Source organism: Martes martes (assembly GCF_963455335.1).
Source record: "Martes martes genome assembly, chromosome: 9".
Lineage (NCBI taxonomy): Eukaryota > Metazoa > Chordata > Mammalia > Carnivora > Mustelidae > Martes > Martes martes.
In genome coordinates, this window is record NC_137896.1 from 46,940,412 (window position 1) to 46,954,101 (window position 13,690).

The following is a 13,690-nucleotide window of genomic DNA, read 5'->3' on the forward strand; positions in this document are numbered from 1 at the left end:
ATGTGGCTTTCTATTATATTGAAGATCTCAGATTAGGAATCTTAATTACTTCTGCAAAGTGTCTTCGTATACCCCAACCTCATCACAGGACTGGTATTCCACTATATTTACATGTCCTAACCACAATCAACGGGAGGGGATTATACAGGTAGTATGTACCAGGGAGTATACATTGGGAGTCATCTTAGAGTTCTGTTTATCACAGTTTCTTATGACTTTTTTTTTTTTTGGTCTTAATCCTTATTTTTTCATTTATTAAGATTGATGCTCTAATTTTCTTTTTGCTTCGTATTTGCCTAAATATTTTCCCATCCTTCTATTATCTTTTTTGTGTCTTTTTGTCTTAAGTGTATCTTTTGTAGAGACAACATGATATGGGTCCTTTTTAAAAATCCAATCTGTAAATTTTGATATTTTATTTAGTGCGCTACTTTTATTACTATTATACTATGTATCTTCTCTGCTATTTTCAATACTTGCCATTTACTGTATTTTCTCATTTTATGTTTTTGCCCTCCTAATCTGCATTTTAATGGGTCAATTGAAGTTTCTCCTGATGATTCCATTCCATTTTCATTCTTATGGTTATTTCTCATTTAACTTCAAGGCCATTTTCATGTTTATTTACTCCTTTGTCTTCCAATTCCAGCCAGTTTCAGCTGGTGAACAACCATAGGTTGCTGCTCCCTCCTTGGATCCATGCAGAAAGATTACAGAAATGAGAAAAACTTAGATTCTAGTAAACTAGCAAAGGATAAGAAAATAAAAACCACGTGAGATACCGGGAATGACTGGAGGCTCTAGGTTTACTCAGGTTTTGTGGTAATCATTATTTACCTGTAAGGGCCTATTCAGCCAGAGCGGCCCCACCTTGGTTGAACAGCCATTTTGTTGTTTATGCAGTAAAACTTAGACTGACCCTGCACCCCATCATCCCCCCCCACCCCCGCAAGGGGAACGTACTTAAAAGCAAGTCTGGGAAACCAGTCCCAGGTAACAAAGCCCAAATACAAGGGTGGGTCAGGTCAGGTGGAGATAACAGCCCGAATGCAGGGATGAGTTGGGTCAGGTGGAGACATCCAATCAGTAGAGTGCACATACTGTCTCCCTAGCTACCAAGGAGTGTGGGCCCTGCCTTTTGGGCGCCAATTCTGACTAAGGTGATAGGCTAGTTCAAATAGGTACTATGGGGTGAATTGTAATTCAATTGGCCACCCGTGTGTGACCTAGCATGACTGTGCAGCTTTCTCTGTGTGTTACTATCTCATTCGCCACCTGTGTGTGGCCAGGCCCAACCACATGGCCTTTGCTTTATAAAAGTTAGTCTGTGAGGCAGGGAGAGATCGCCCTCTCTGTAAGGGGCAGCCCCGACTGGTCTGTTTGATGGTTGGTTTGATTCTTGATGCTTGGCGAGAAACAAAGCTTTGCTTGACCTTCGCTTTGTATCAGTCTCGCTCCTTTGACCACGGACCCATTATTGGGGGACCCAACATTGAGGACCCAACATACCTTTCCACCACAGAAATTGGCAGCAACCTCCACAGTGACAGGTAGCAGGGACCTGAGTTAGGACCAGGGCAAGATTCCTTCCAGAAAGGGAGTTGGTGCAGACCAGTGGAGTCAAGGGTCTACTTCCAAGAAGCTATGGAGGTTTCAAATCCAAATCTCTTGGTGTAGTGGTGTAATGGATTCCTGGTGGGAGTGTTGGCTTGGGATGAATACATTTTGCAGGTAGGACTTTGCAAAGGCTATGGAGAATCTCGAAATGGAAAGAATATTCTGGATTATATGGGTAGGCCCATTGTTAACCACAAAGGTCCCTATAATGGGGGAGGCAGGAGGTTCAGAATCAGAGTCAGAGACAGATGTGAAGATGGAAGCAGCAGAGGAAAGAGAGCTTGACATAGAGAGAGAAAGAAGTTGATATACAGTGGGATTATGGACACTGGGGAAGGTATGTGCTATGGTGAGTGCTGTGAAGTATGTAAACCTGGCGATTCACAGACCTGTACCCCTGGGGCTAATAATACATTATATGTTAATAAAAAATTTTAAAAAATTTAAAAAATAAGTTGATATACAGAGAGAGATTTGAAGAGGCTTCATGGAGGAAGGGGCACTGAACCAAAGGATTCAGGCAGCCTCTGGGAGCTGGAAAAGAAAAAGAAACGCATTTCCCTGTACAGTCTGTCTCTGGGGGATGTGGACTTGCTGGTCAAAATAACTAAATACCTGAGGAATACAATTATGAAGAGAAACCATACAAAACCACTATTTTTATAGATCATTACCAGTCAAATATTAGTCATTCCCTGTGGTTCAACTTAGTACTCTAAATAGGAGTGATCAAACTATGGCCTGTGGACCAAATCTGGCCCACAGCATGTTTTTATAGATAATTTTATTGGGGCGGAAATCCTTACTCATTTATTGGAACAGAGCCATATTGCCTCTGGTGGCTTTCATGCTATAGTGGTTCGGCTGAGAAAGTCTTAGAGACCACATGGCTTGTCAAGCATGAAATACTTTCTAATTGCCTCTTTACAGAAAAAATTTGCTGGTTCCTGCTCTATAATATACCTTCTGAAGCAAAACTGTCAGAAAAGATTGCTGAAAAATTAAGAGAAGCAAGAGAAAATGTTTAAGAAGGTAAAGAAAGGTTTTCATAATCTGAAAAAAAAACAGACAAACATTTATTTTTAAAAAAGAAAAAAAAAAAAGAACCACAGGAAATAGTAGATGTAAAGAACCAAAGGGGTGAATGGGTATAGTAGAGAAATGGATGGGGTATTAAGACATGAAAGGGGTGAATCACAGGGTGGACAAGCTGGCTGGGAAAAGTTCTCAGAAGGCAACAGGAGAGGACAACAAGATAAGAAAATAAAATCAACTGAGGTAAAGGAGAAAAGTAGAAGTGCTAATATCTGCAGAAGTGGGAACATACTAGCAATATGCTTAAATTGGGTGAATTTGAGTGTACTAGTCAGCTCTTGGCAAAGAAATGCTTTATACTAAGTCATTACCTACCCTGGTAGCTAACCAAAATAAGCATCCACTATCTGGTGCATGGTCTAAAGGCTGACTGTAGCTTGGCTGGCTGTTGTCAACCTATTCACACTGTTGTCTGAGGCACTCTCCTGGGCCTGTCTTTTCTAATATCAAGCTCCACAGATATTCGCCTTATGGCCCACTGGGACAACGTGGATGGACTTGCCCCTGTGGGTCAATTATAATAGCAGGCCACATCTCAGCAAAACCATCAGGGAACTCTGGGAAACAAGATTTATTTAATCACAAGTCTTGGTGGGTATGTAGTACATTTCAGTGAGGTCTCAGAGAGAGAGAGAGAGAGCGAGCGAGCACAGATCTGGGGTTCCACCCTTATTAGAGACTGAAGGTTGGGTATACAGGGTTTCATGGGTTCATTCTTTTTCAATGAATTTAAGGCATAAGAGCTAGAAGTGGAGGGGCACCTGGCTGGCTCAGTTGGAAGAGCACGTAACTCTTGATCTCAGGGTCATGAGTTCGAGTCCCATGTTGGGTATAGAGGTTATTTAAATAAATTAAAAAAAAACTTTAAAAAAAGGAATATGAGATGAAGCATGGGAAAGGAGAAGCAGGGTTACCCACGTGGTCAGGTTATCTAAGTCTCTGAGGGCTTTCTGAGAAAAGGAAGTTCATGGGTGTGGTGGTCTGCTTCCTTATCTAGTTATTTGCTAGTACACTGTCCTACAGCTGGCAGTGTTTGTTTGGAGTTAGATATCTTTGAAATGGATGACTTGGAAGTCAATAGCTCAATATAGGCACTTATATTGCAATCAATAAGGTTTGCATCAGGCACTTACACTACACTGGTCTAGGAGGCGTGCTAGTATGGTTTCACTTTAGGTTAATGCAGTTGGGCTCACTTTCAGATGAGTTCAGAACATGGTTCTGGGGTCCAGACTAGGTGTTTCTACACAGCACATTCTCAGACTACATCCTAGGGTACCCCCTTACCTTGGAAAATGACGTGAGAACAAGTGGAAAATGCAGTATGTCTTCACATCTCACCATAATCCTGACACATGGTCGCTTCTGCCACTACCGCACAGGGCTAAACCAGCCATATGCTGAAACCCATCACATGGATGGGGAAACATATCCCACCCACTCTAGGAGAGATCCTGAGAAGTCACTCAGGGTGACTTTTTTTTTTTTTAAGATTTTATTTATTTATTTGACAGACAGAGGTCACAAGTGGGCAGAGACGGAGGCAGAGACAGGGAGAGGGGGAAGCAGGCTCCCCACTGAGCAGAAAGCCTGATGCGGGGCTCTATCCCAGGACCCTGGGATCATGACCTAAACTGAAGGCAGAGGCTTTAACCCACTGAGCCACCCAGACACCCCTAAATGAAATGTTCTCAAACAGGAGGGCTTTGAGGACTGCAGCAATGACTCAGTCTATAACACTTGGTTACATAATGTGGAATGTAAAAATCTAAGTCCCAGGAGTCTTACATAAACTGTGGTAGATATCCTTTTATAGAGTACAAAAACAGGCAAAACTGAGCATGTCATGTGTGCAGATACTGGTGATTAAACTCTTGAGTAAAGGCAGGGAGTGTATAGGGTGTCATGTACAATAAGGGAGCACATATTGTCAGATACTGATAACATTCTCACTCTTGGTTTAGGTGATAGCTTGTGGACTGTTCATTGTCTTATAAAGCCACACATGGACCAATATCAGGTGTGTCATGAACAAAGGAAAGGATGATGTTTAAGCAAACTCTGGGCAACTAGGATTCATAAGAGAAGAAAAAGACAAGTAAACAAAATACTCAAATGAACTATGGAGTCAGAGAAAATCAAACAGATGTTATGAACTTGACAATTAATTAGGAAAGGGCTTAGAGGCAGTTTATGGAGTTACTCTAGCAGCACAGGCTCAATGGGCCTGGGGTTGGTGGGACTCCTTGCTCCAAAGACCTTCCACTTTAGTGGGCTCCCTGTCTACTGGGCTGTGTCTTTGGGGTTAGCCTTTAGTGATCTGCTTGGCCTGAGAAGCTATGAATGACTCTTGCAGGAGTAGTTGGGAATAGCTAGAAGTAAGTGGGGTAGCTGGGAATAGGTGGGAGTAGGTGAGAGTAGGGGGGAGTAGCTGGGATTAGGTAGGAGTAGCTGGGAGTAAGTGGGAGAGACACTTTAGATTTGGATGGAGGCAGTGACATCTGTATTGAGACTTGTAGGTGGCTGAGCCTCTGGGTGGAGGTGAGGGAATATCAAGCTCTGGTAAACAGGCTGGGCCTGGGTGGAGAGGCAGGGTGGCATTTGATCCTTGGTGAAGTGGGAGAGGCTGACATGTGTTTGAAGATGTGGGTGCACACAATCAAAGTGTGATCAAGATGGCTTTGCATTTTTTTAATAAAAAAATTATTTATGAAGATCACTTTGCCTCCTGATTCATGTGTACATTGATACCCAAGAGGCACAAATGCAGTACACTGGTTCTCAGACAGGGCTATACACTGAAACCTGGGATGGCTTCCTTGTCCCTGGGCCTGCTCCCAAGATTGATTTTACTGGTGGCCTAGGTACTTCTTAAAATTCGCCAGGTGCTTTTAACATGTAGCAATATTTCAAAGTCATTAATACATTATTAATACATTTTTAACAGTTGGGCAATATACACTAAATTTTAATTTAGGTAAAGCTTTTGCCTCGATTTTCCATCTAGCCTTTTATCATATGGAAATACCTGTGTAATTTCACAAACATATTGGAAAAGTGTTGTCCATTACAGTACTGTTTGTAACAGCTATAAATGGGAAACAAGCAAAACATCCGTCAATAGGCAGTTAAAATACAATATGGTGTATTTACACTGCAACGTTTTACAACCTGACATGCCGACTTATGCCTGCATATTGTTTCCTACGCATTGCCACTTCTCATGGTCAACAGCCCATCAGTCTTCTGGCCCTGGGACAAGATCTACCTCTCGGTTCCTCCAGGAACTTGTTGGACATTGGTTTGGGATTTTCACAGAGAAGCGGAATCTCTGAGAGCTCAGGGCATGTATACGCCCCTTCTTGCTAAAGCACATGTTTGGCCATCAGGTTGGCTGGGTGACCCTCACCCTGGTAGGACAGCAGAGGAAAGTTCTATTGGCCCAAAGAGAGGGGGTCCTGAGGCCAGGCTTTGAGGAAGCTGGGGTTACCGTGCAGGTGAGCAAGAGACCTCTGGATGGTTCCCACAGCTTGCCTGCTGTGTGTGAGCTGTCTGCACCAAAGGACAGTGGTTGCGTCACAGGTGCTGGATTATGTCACAAAGTGTGCCCTGCCTATAGGGGCATGGACAGAGAAGAGATCAGGAGTAAGGGGGGGCGCCCGACCAGAGATTAGGCACAAACTGAGTGCTAGAGACCCAGGAGAACCACTGGCTGAGTGGGCTACAGCCAACTGCACATGGAAGAGGGAGCAGCCAGTGGGTATAGCAGGTTGGAGAGACCCCAGAGAGCCAAAGCCAGGAAAACTTGGGGCAGCAACAGTTTCCACAGTCACATCTTAGAGGCCTAAGGTGCGGAAGCAGGAGTGGTTGGTGAGGTGACCAGTGTAGGTCCTAGCAGACCTGGGTCTAAGTGTTCTCCTTGGAATTGCAGACTGCAGCTGGGGGATGGATGGCAGAAGGCCGGTAGCAGGGACTCTTTAACTGGTTTCCTGTGGGTCGATTTCCTCGGAGACAGGGGTAGCCCTAAAGGGGGAATCTAATGGCTCTTTCTTGAATCCAACTGGGCTGATGCTATTTTAGATCTTTGAACCTACAGCAACCGTAGCCATCCCACCCTACCTGCAGCTCCAGCCATGGGAGAACGAGGGGGCTTGCTTGTGTCCCGGGACGGAGGGCCCATGACTAGATCCTGGGGGACCTGCTTGCTCTTGCTCACCATTTTGGTGGCCCTGGTGGCCAGCACAGACCCAAGCAAAAATAAGGTCAAGGTGTTGAGGGAATTAAAAGTGATCAATGCCTCAAATGCCAATGTGAAGCAGTGTCTCTGGTTTGCCATGCAAGAATACAACAAAGAAAGTGAGGATAAGTACCTCTTCCAAGTGGTCAAGACAGTACAAGTCCAGCTGCAGGTAAAGATGTTTCCTCCCACTAGGCACTGTGCCTATGGTGGCCCCGACTGAAGCCAGACTGAAAGAGTGGGCAGGGGAGAAAAAACAATGATATACATGATATACAAATGTCCGAAGTATGTGAGTGATCAAGTTACTTATACCTTTGCATGTCACTGTGACATCACTGCACTTTCTATGCATGCTTCCACTGTTGTTCTAAGTACTTTCTGTATACTAACTCACGCAAGCTCCAAACTGCAAAGCAGATGTTCGTGACTTGTATTTGCTAGGATTGGGAGACAAATTAAGTGCCATGCATATTCTGGAATAATGCTGCCATGGACAACATTTCAATCTATCCACAAAGGTAGATTGTGGGGTTGAAAAGAGGCATGTGGTCTGTCTAATATATAGATAATACATTCTCTTCTCCTATAGTCTATAATTCTTTGAATCCAACATTTGTTTAGTGCAAGTGGAGACATTCTGATTCTGAGTTCGTAAAACTACATCCCTCCTCACAGGGTCAGGCATGGCCCAGTGCTAGGAAACATTGCTTAGTTGGATTCCATTGAAGATGATGCTCCCCGGAGCTTGCAACACATGGCCCTGCATGCCATGGTCAAGAGGAAGCCCCCAGAGTGGGGACTGAGCCTAATGTACCATCCTCAGTCCGCAGGTTCATGGTGTGGCTTGTAATTCCACTACGAAACTTGTGGGAGTGAATTGTAAAGATACTCAACAGAGAGGTCATTGTTGGTGGAGTTTACTCCAGTTTTTATATCTCCGTATGGCGTGTCCATTTGCAGAGGCTGGACCAGTGTACATGTTGGCACTTATGACCCCGTCCTTTCGGGACCTTGTGAGCCAACAGTCGGAATTTCCAGTATATCATGCTGATGGCCCTCTGTTTATTGACTGGCACACTGCACGATCCACCTGGAGAACTCCTGGAGCCCTTCGAAATAGAGGAATGGATTCTGGCTCTTGTAACTTCACCAGACCCCTTTGCAATTGTCTTTCTTTGGCACCCAAGTAGCACACATATTCAGTGAGTTTCTCCCACGCCAGTTCTATGCTAGCTGCTGTAGATGAGGTGGTGAGATGGACAGAAATACTCAGACTTGTAGGGATCCACCAGCCTAATCAGAAGGGAACAATGCCAAACCCAGCATGAGAGCTGTGGCATCTGACCTGACATGGTACCTGGGGGTCCAGAGGTCAGGGGAAGTCTTCCCCGGAAAGGACCTGAGGAACTTGTAAATGTCTTACTGCACTGGCCTCACCATCACCAATTAAATGAGGATCTCTAGGTGGGACCCAGGTCTCATATGTGTTAAAACCTTCCAGGTGATCCCAATATGCAGTCAAGGCTGAGAATCACCTCTCTAGGGAGTGATATTGGTCCTAAACCTGAGGGCAAACTAGGAGGGAATCAGGTGAAGGATGCTGGTTAGAAGTCTTTTCGTTTAGGTTTCCCACAGCAGATCTGCCCAAAGCAGATCTTAGTACTAGAATTCAAGTGCCATATTTGGGAGGCCATATTTGGGAGGCCAACTCAGGAAGCACCAGGAGACTGGAGGAGGAGGGAGAGAGGGCAGGGAAGTGGCCAGTACAGAATGAGTTACTGTGCAGGTGACCACTGTGGGCCTCCCTGTGGCCTTGGGAAAAGATGCAGATCCTGCCTCAGAGTTTGGCCGCCCTGCAAGGAGGAGAGCTCAGTTGCTTACCATCAACTCCCATCCACTGCTGGCTAAGAGGTGCTCTTGGCTCCTGCAGGTCAAGAAGCCTCCAGGCAGGGAGCCCCAGGGAGTGGCGGTTTTTGGGAACAGCAAAGGACATGGGCACCATTCACAGCATCTGCTACAGGAGGGGAGCCAGGAGGATTGGGGGGCTGCACGGGGGTTAGGAAGAGCAGTCGGGTATAGCTGGCTGCCACTTGGAAGGGACATGGCTCACTCGGCAACTCAAAGGAGACAGTGTGACTGGCCAGAGAGGTGGGCAGGGGCCAGACTCCTCAGGGCCTTGAAGGTCATGGGAAAAACCTTTTATGTTATCTTAGGAGTGTTGAGAAGCCACATAGACATTAAGTTGGGGAGGTCTTGGGATCCATGCGATCAGACTGGGGTCTTAAAACTGTCAATCTGGTCTAGTTATTTTTAGAAAGGATTGTGAGTGTTCCGTGAAAGTGATCATGTAACCAGTAGCCTTTGGCTTCCCTTAGGTCAGGTTTGCATTTCCCTGGAAATGAGCACATAGCAGCCCTTTGCTGCCCTCTGGCTGGTTGAGTAGAGAGGGCAGAAATGTGGAAAGGGTGGATCACGGGCGTTAGGGATTGAAGTTTAGTTCTGGGCACCTACCTCTGTTGGAGCCCTGCTAGATGGAGGGTCACTTAGTTCCTCTGCCCAGTTTCCCTATGGAAAACAAAGGGAGTGACAGCCTCCCAGCAGAGGGCTGGTGTGCAGCCTGAGGTATTGTCTGCCAAGCTCGAGGAGCAGTGTCAGGCAGAGAACAAGCACCTGGTGAGGGTTAGCATGTATTAGGACTGAAACGAAGTCCTGTTGGTGTTTGGGTTTGTCTCCATGATATTTTCGAGGTTCCCAACTCAACACTCAAACCCTAGGGGCAGCTCTGTCACTGTCTTGTTGATGTCAACTAACCAGCTTCTCCCCCATGGCAGGCCAGAGTCACCTTGTTAATTCTTTGGAATGTAGCTAAAATGTAATACAATTTTATTAAAGAGTTGAAGACAGCCATGAGGAAAGACATCCCCTTTGCCTCCTGCTATAATCTCTTAAAACGAGATAAAAAGTGATTTAAATGAGCGTCATGATGACCTTAACCACACTCAGCCATTAATGAGTTCCGAAACTGCTGATGTCTTGCAGTGAACCTACTGCTTCTCTGCTTACTAAACACTCAACAGAGAACAGCAAAACCAACTCCAGCCAGCACGACTCCTTTAAGGACTGCTGGCTAAGGTGGTGGAGAAGCCCTCCAAAGCAGGAGATGTCACCAGATAGCAGACTCAGAGGGAGGGTGTGGGAAAGGAATCAGAGAGGAGCATCCAATGCGGCCGAAGGGCCTGTCCTTTCTTCTGGCCTGTGGGAACCTGTAGTATCTCAGGCCCAGGACAGCTGATGATTCTGGTGACCTCATTCTTCTCCCTGATCCTTCATGGACCATGCGGCATGCCCTAGACTCTGGGACTCTGGAGAGAGGGAATGGGGATTAGGCGATAGGGAGAGAGGATGAGGGGGAGAGTGGTTTTGTTGTTGTTGTTTGTGGGTTTTTTGTTTTTTGTTTTTGTTTTTTTGTTTTTTTTGGCTAAAACTTTAAGAAAGTAAAATAAAAATCTTTTGAATAAAACAACGCCATTGCTAATTGACAGGTTACGGATCATTTGGAATACTTTATTGATGTCGTAATTGGCCGCAGCAATTGTAGAAAGTTTTCAAACAGTACTGAAAACTGTTCCATTCAAGAGAACTCTAAACTGGAAAAGGTAGGTGACCAAATTTCTGTGATGGTCTCGGCTGCTCTGAGCCCCAGACAGAAGAACTCGGGGTGCCTGTATCCTCTCTCTGAGGTCTGGATCGCTCCCAAAGTTCTGCCCCAGAAGTGGGCTTTAGAGCAGAGGGTAGAGAACAAGGGAATGTGATGAATCCCTCTGAGTCTTTCCCCACCCCTCCTCCTAGGGGCAGAATGCTGCCAGGGTCACCCTTATTGCAAGAGATTCATCAACTCTGGCCTCTTGGTGTAGGAAAACTTGACAACATATGTTGATTGAAAATCTGTCCTCTTGGACCCAGAGGACCTAGAGCAACTCAGCCATTGCTGGCCCCGGATTGCTCATTCTTGTGAAGACACAAAAGGAAACTCATTCATCCACTCAGCTATGCATGAGTCTGGTATTTTGGGTGCTGGAGATTAAGCAGTGACTAGGCCAGACAGTGTTCCCATCCCCTCACACTTACAGTTGATTCTCGCCAGGCTCAGCCATGATTTCCAGGAAGGTCATGGAAGAGTCCAAAGACCCCCCAAAAAAGGGCTGATCTGGCCCAGGGTCTTTTAGCCTCAAGCCTGTATTTCTGATCTCAGAGGTGGGGTGAGCCCCACATTGATCCAAGTCCTTAGTGTGATTTTGGTGCAGGCTTTCTGCAGGTCTGCTTTGTCCTTGCTTTTGCTTACACCAGTGGTTCTTTTTTTTTTTTTTTAATGTTCAGTTAGCCACTGTATAGTACATAATTAGTTCTTGACACAGTGTTCAATGATTCATTAGTAAGTGTAACACCCAGTGCTCATCAGAGCATGTGCCCTCCTCAATACCCATCATCCTGTTACCCTCTCCCCCTACATTCCTCCCCTCTGAAAACCCCGATTGTTTCTCAGGGCCCATAGTCTCTCATGGTTCATCTCCCTCTCTGATTTCTCCCCCTTTGGATTTCCCTCTCTTCTCCTATGGTCCTTCATGCTCTTGCTTAAGTTCTGAAATGGAGTGAAAGTCTCTTTGGAATAGAAGGTGGTAGGCCCTAGAGCCCTCCAGACTGGTCTGGTTATTGGAACAAAAGGCATTATTAGACTTGTTATTAGAACAAAATACATTATTTAATTATTTAAGATCACATACATTAGATCATATCTGACATAGAATTGCTTTCTTTACACTATAGAAAATATTAGAGAGAATTAAAAATAAAACCAAGTTTACATCTGATCTCCCAGCAAAACATGATGATTGTTAGTATTTGCTTTCTATCCCTGGTGCTTGTGGGAACAGAGTCCCCTCCAGGTATCCGCTGATGGCTGCAAAGGTCTAGCAGATTCCTAGGAGCACTCATTGATGGCTGATGACCTATCCTCCAGCATATTCCTAAGCTGATACCTCGCAACAGAACATATATCCCCCTCCTTTTTGGTATTATTGATTTTGCTGTAATTGTGGTCTTTTTCAGAAAGTAATGTGCAGTTTTTTGGTTGGAGCACTCCCCTGGAATGGTGAATTTATGGTGATGAAGAAGCAGTGTGCAGACACTTAGGGGGTCCTGAAGCACCCCCCCCCACCTTTCTCTGTGAAGAGATAAATGGCATGTGCTGTGTTACCAGTGTGGTTTCCTCATGCATGCATCTTTCCTTATTTTGTTTCCTAGTTTCTTATTAGGTGGTGACAAAAGATGGGTGTGTCCAATACCTTTTTCTTTTCTTCCTTCCTTTTATTTTTTAAATTTTATTTATTGATATATTTATTTGGCCTCAAGGGAAACCCCTTGACTTTGGCCAACTTGGTGACTCACCACCAGGAATAAGTTTGTCCCTGAGTACAAAGGATGGAGTGAGGCCTGATTCCATTCCACACTGCAAATTTGAGGAGGGATTCCTTTTAGATTGGGTAATAACCCCTTCTAGAGGTCTGAAGCCAGTGGGTGCTAACTCAACAGGTTCCTTCTGGAAGCCTCCTTTTCAGTCTGAGGCTCTTTTTCCTGAGAGTACTGAGTCCACAGTTTGCCTGGGCTGGGAGAGCTCCTGCAGAAGAAGCAGTCTTCCCCTGTGGGGTCTCTGTGATTTGGGAAACTTGTGTTTCTTCTCCTGTAAATGTCAACAATGGTCACACCAAGAGTGGGGAAGGACAATGACACTTCCAGAGTAAGCTGCATTGTTCCTGTGTACGTGTGTGTGTGTGTGTGTGTGTGTGTGTACAGAGAGATTGAGAAAAAGAGAGACAGAGATGGAGTTGGGGAATGTGGAAAAGGAAGTGGACAAACAAGGATGATAGCAGGAGATGAAATTCTCTTGAAGAAAATAATCATTAAAAACAAGTCAGTCTAGGGGTGCCTTGGGTGGCTCAGTGGGTTAAAAGCCTCTGCCTTCGGCTCGGGTCATGATCCCAGGGTCCTGGGATGGAGCCCCACATCGGGCTGTCTGCTCGGCAGGGAGCCTGGCTCCCCCTCTCTCTCTGCCTACCTCTCTGCCTGCTTGTGATCTCTGTCTGTCAAATAAATAAAATCTTAAAAAAAAAAAGTCAGTCTAAAACCATAAGAGACTCTTAATCTCAGAAAACAAACTGAGGATTGTTGGAAGGGAGTGGGGTGGGAGGGAATGGGGTGGCTGGGTGATAGACACTGGAGAGGGTATGTGCTATAGTGAGTGCTGTGAATTGGGTAAGACTGATGAATCACAGACCTGTACCCCGATACAAATAATACATTATACGTTAATTTAAAAAGAAAGAAAGAAAAAAAATTAGTCAGTCTAGGGACACCTGGGTAGCTCTGTTGCTTAGGTGTCTCTTTTCAACTCAGGTCATGATCCCAGGGTCCTGGGATTGAGTCCTGCATCAGGCTCCTTGCTCAGCGATGAGCCTGCTTCTCCCTCTGCCTACTCCTCCCTTCTGCTTGTGCGCTCTCTCTCTCTCTCTCTGACAAATAAATAAAACCTTAAAAAAATTAGTCAGTCCAATGGGGAATTATTTAATGGGTTTTGCAGATGAAAGAAATTAGTTGGAAATTAGTTGCACAACAGTGTGACTATGCTTAACACTATTGAACTGTATACTTAAAAATGGTGAAGATGGTAGATTTTATATATGT

General features: G+C 45.1%; 1 protein-coding gene across 1 annotated transcript; it reads left to right on the forward strand.

The window, feature by feature from the left end:
• Positions 1-6,890: 6,890 nt before the first annotated feature.
• Positions 6,891-12,142, forward strand: LOC308349082 (cystatin-8-like; the record flags this gene model as incomplete). The annotated part of the gene is made up of 3 exons (XM_080813620.1): positions 6,891-7,121; positions 10,495-10,608; positions 12,059-12,142. The coding sequence occupies 3 exons, from the start codon at positions 6,891-6,893 to the stop codon at positions 12,140-12,142; spliced, it is 429 nt and encodes a 142-aa protein (XP_080669746.1).
• Positions 12,143-13,690: the final 1,548 nt, after the last annotated feature.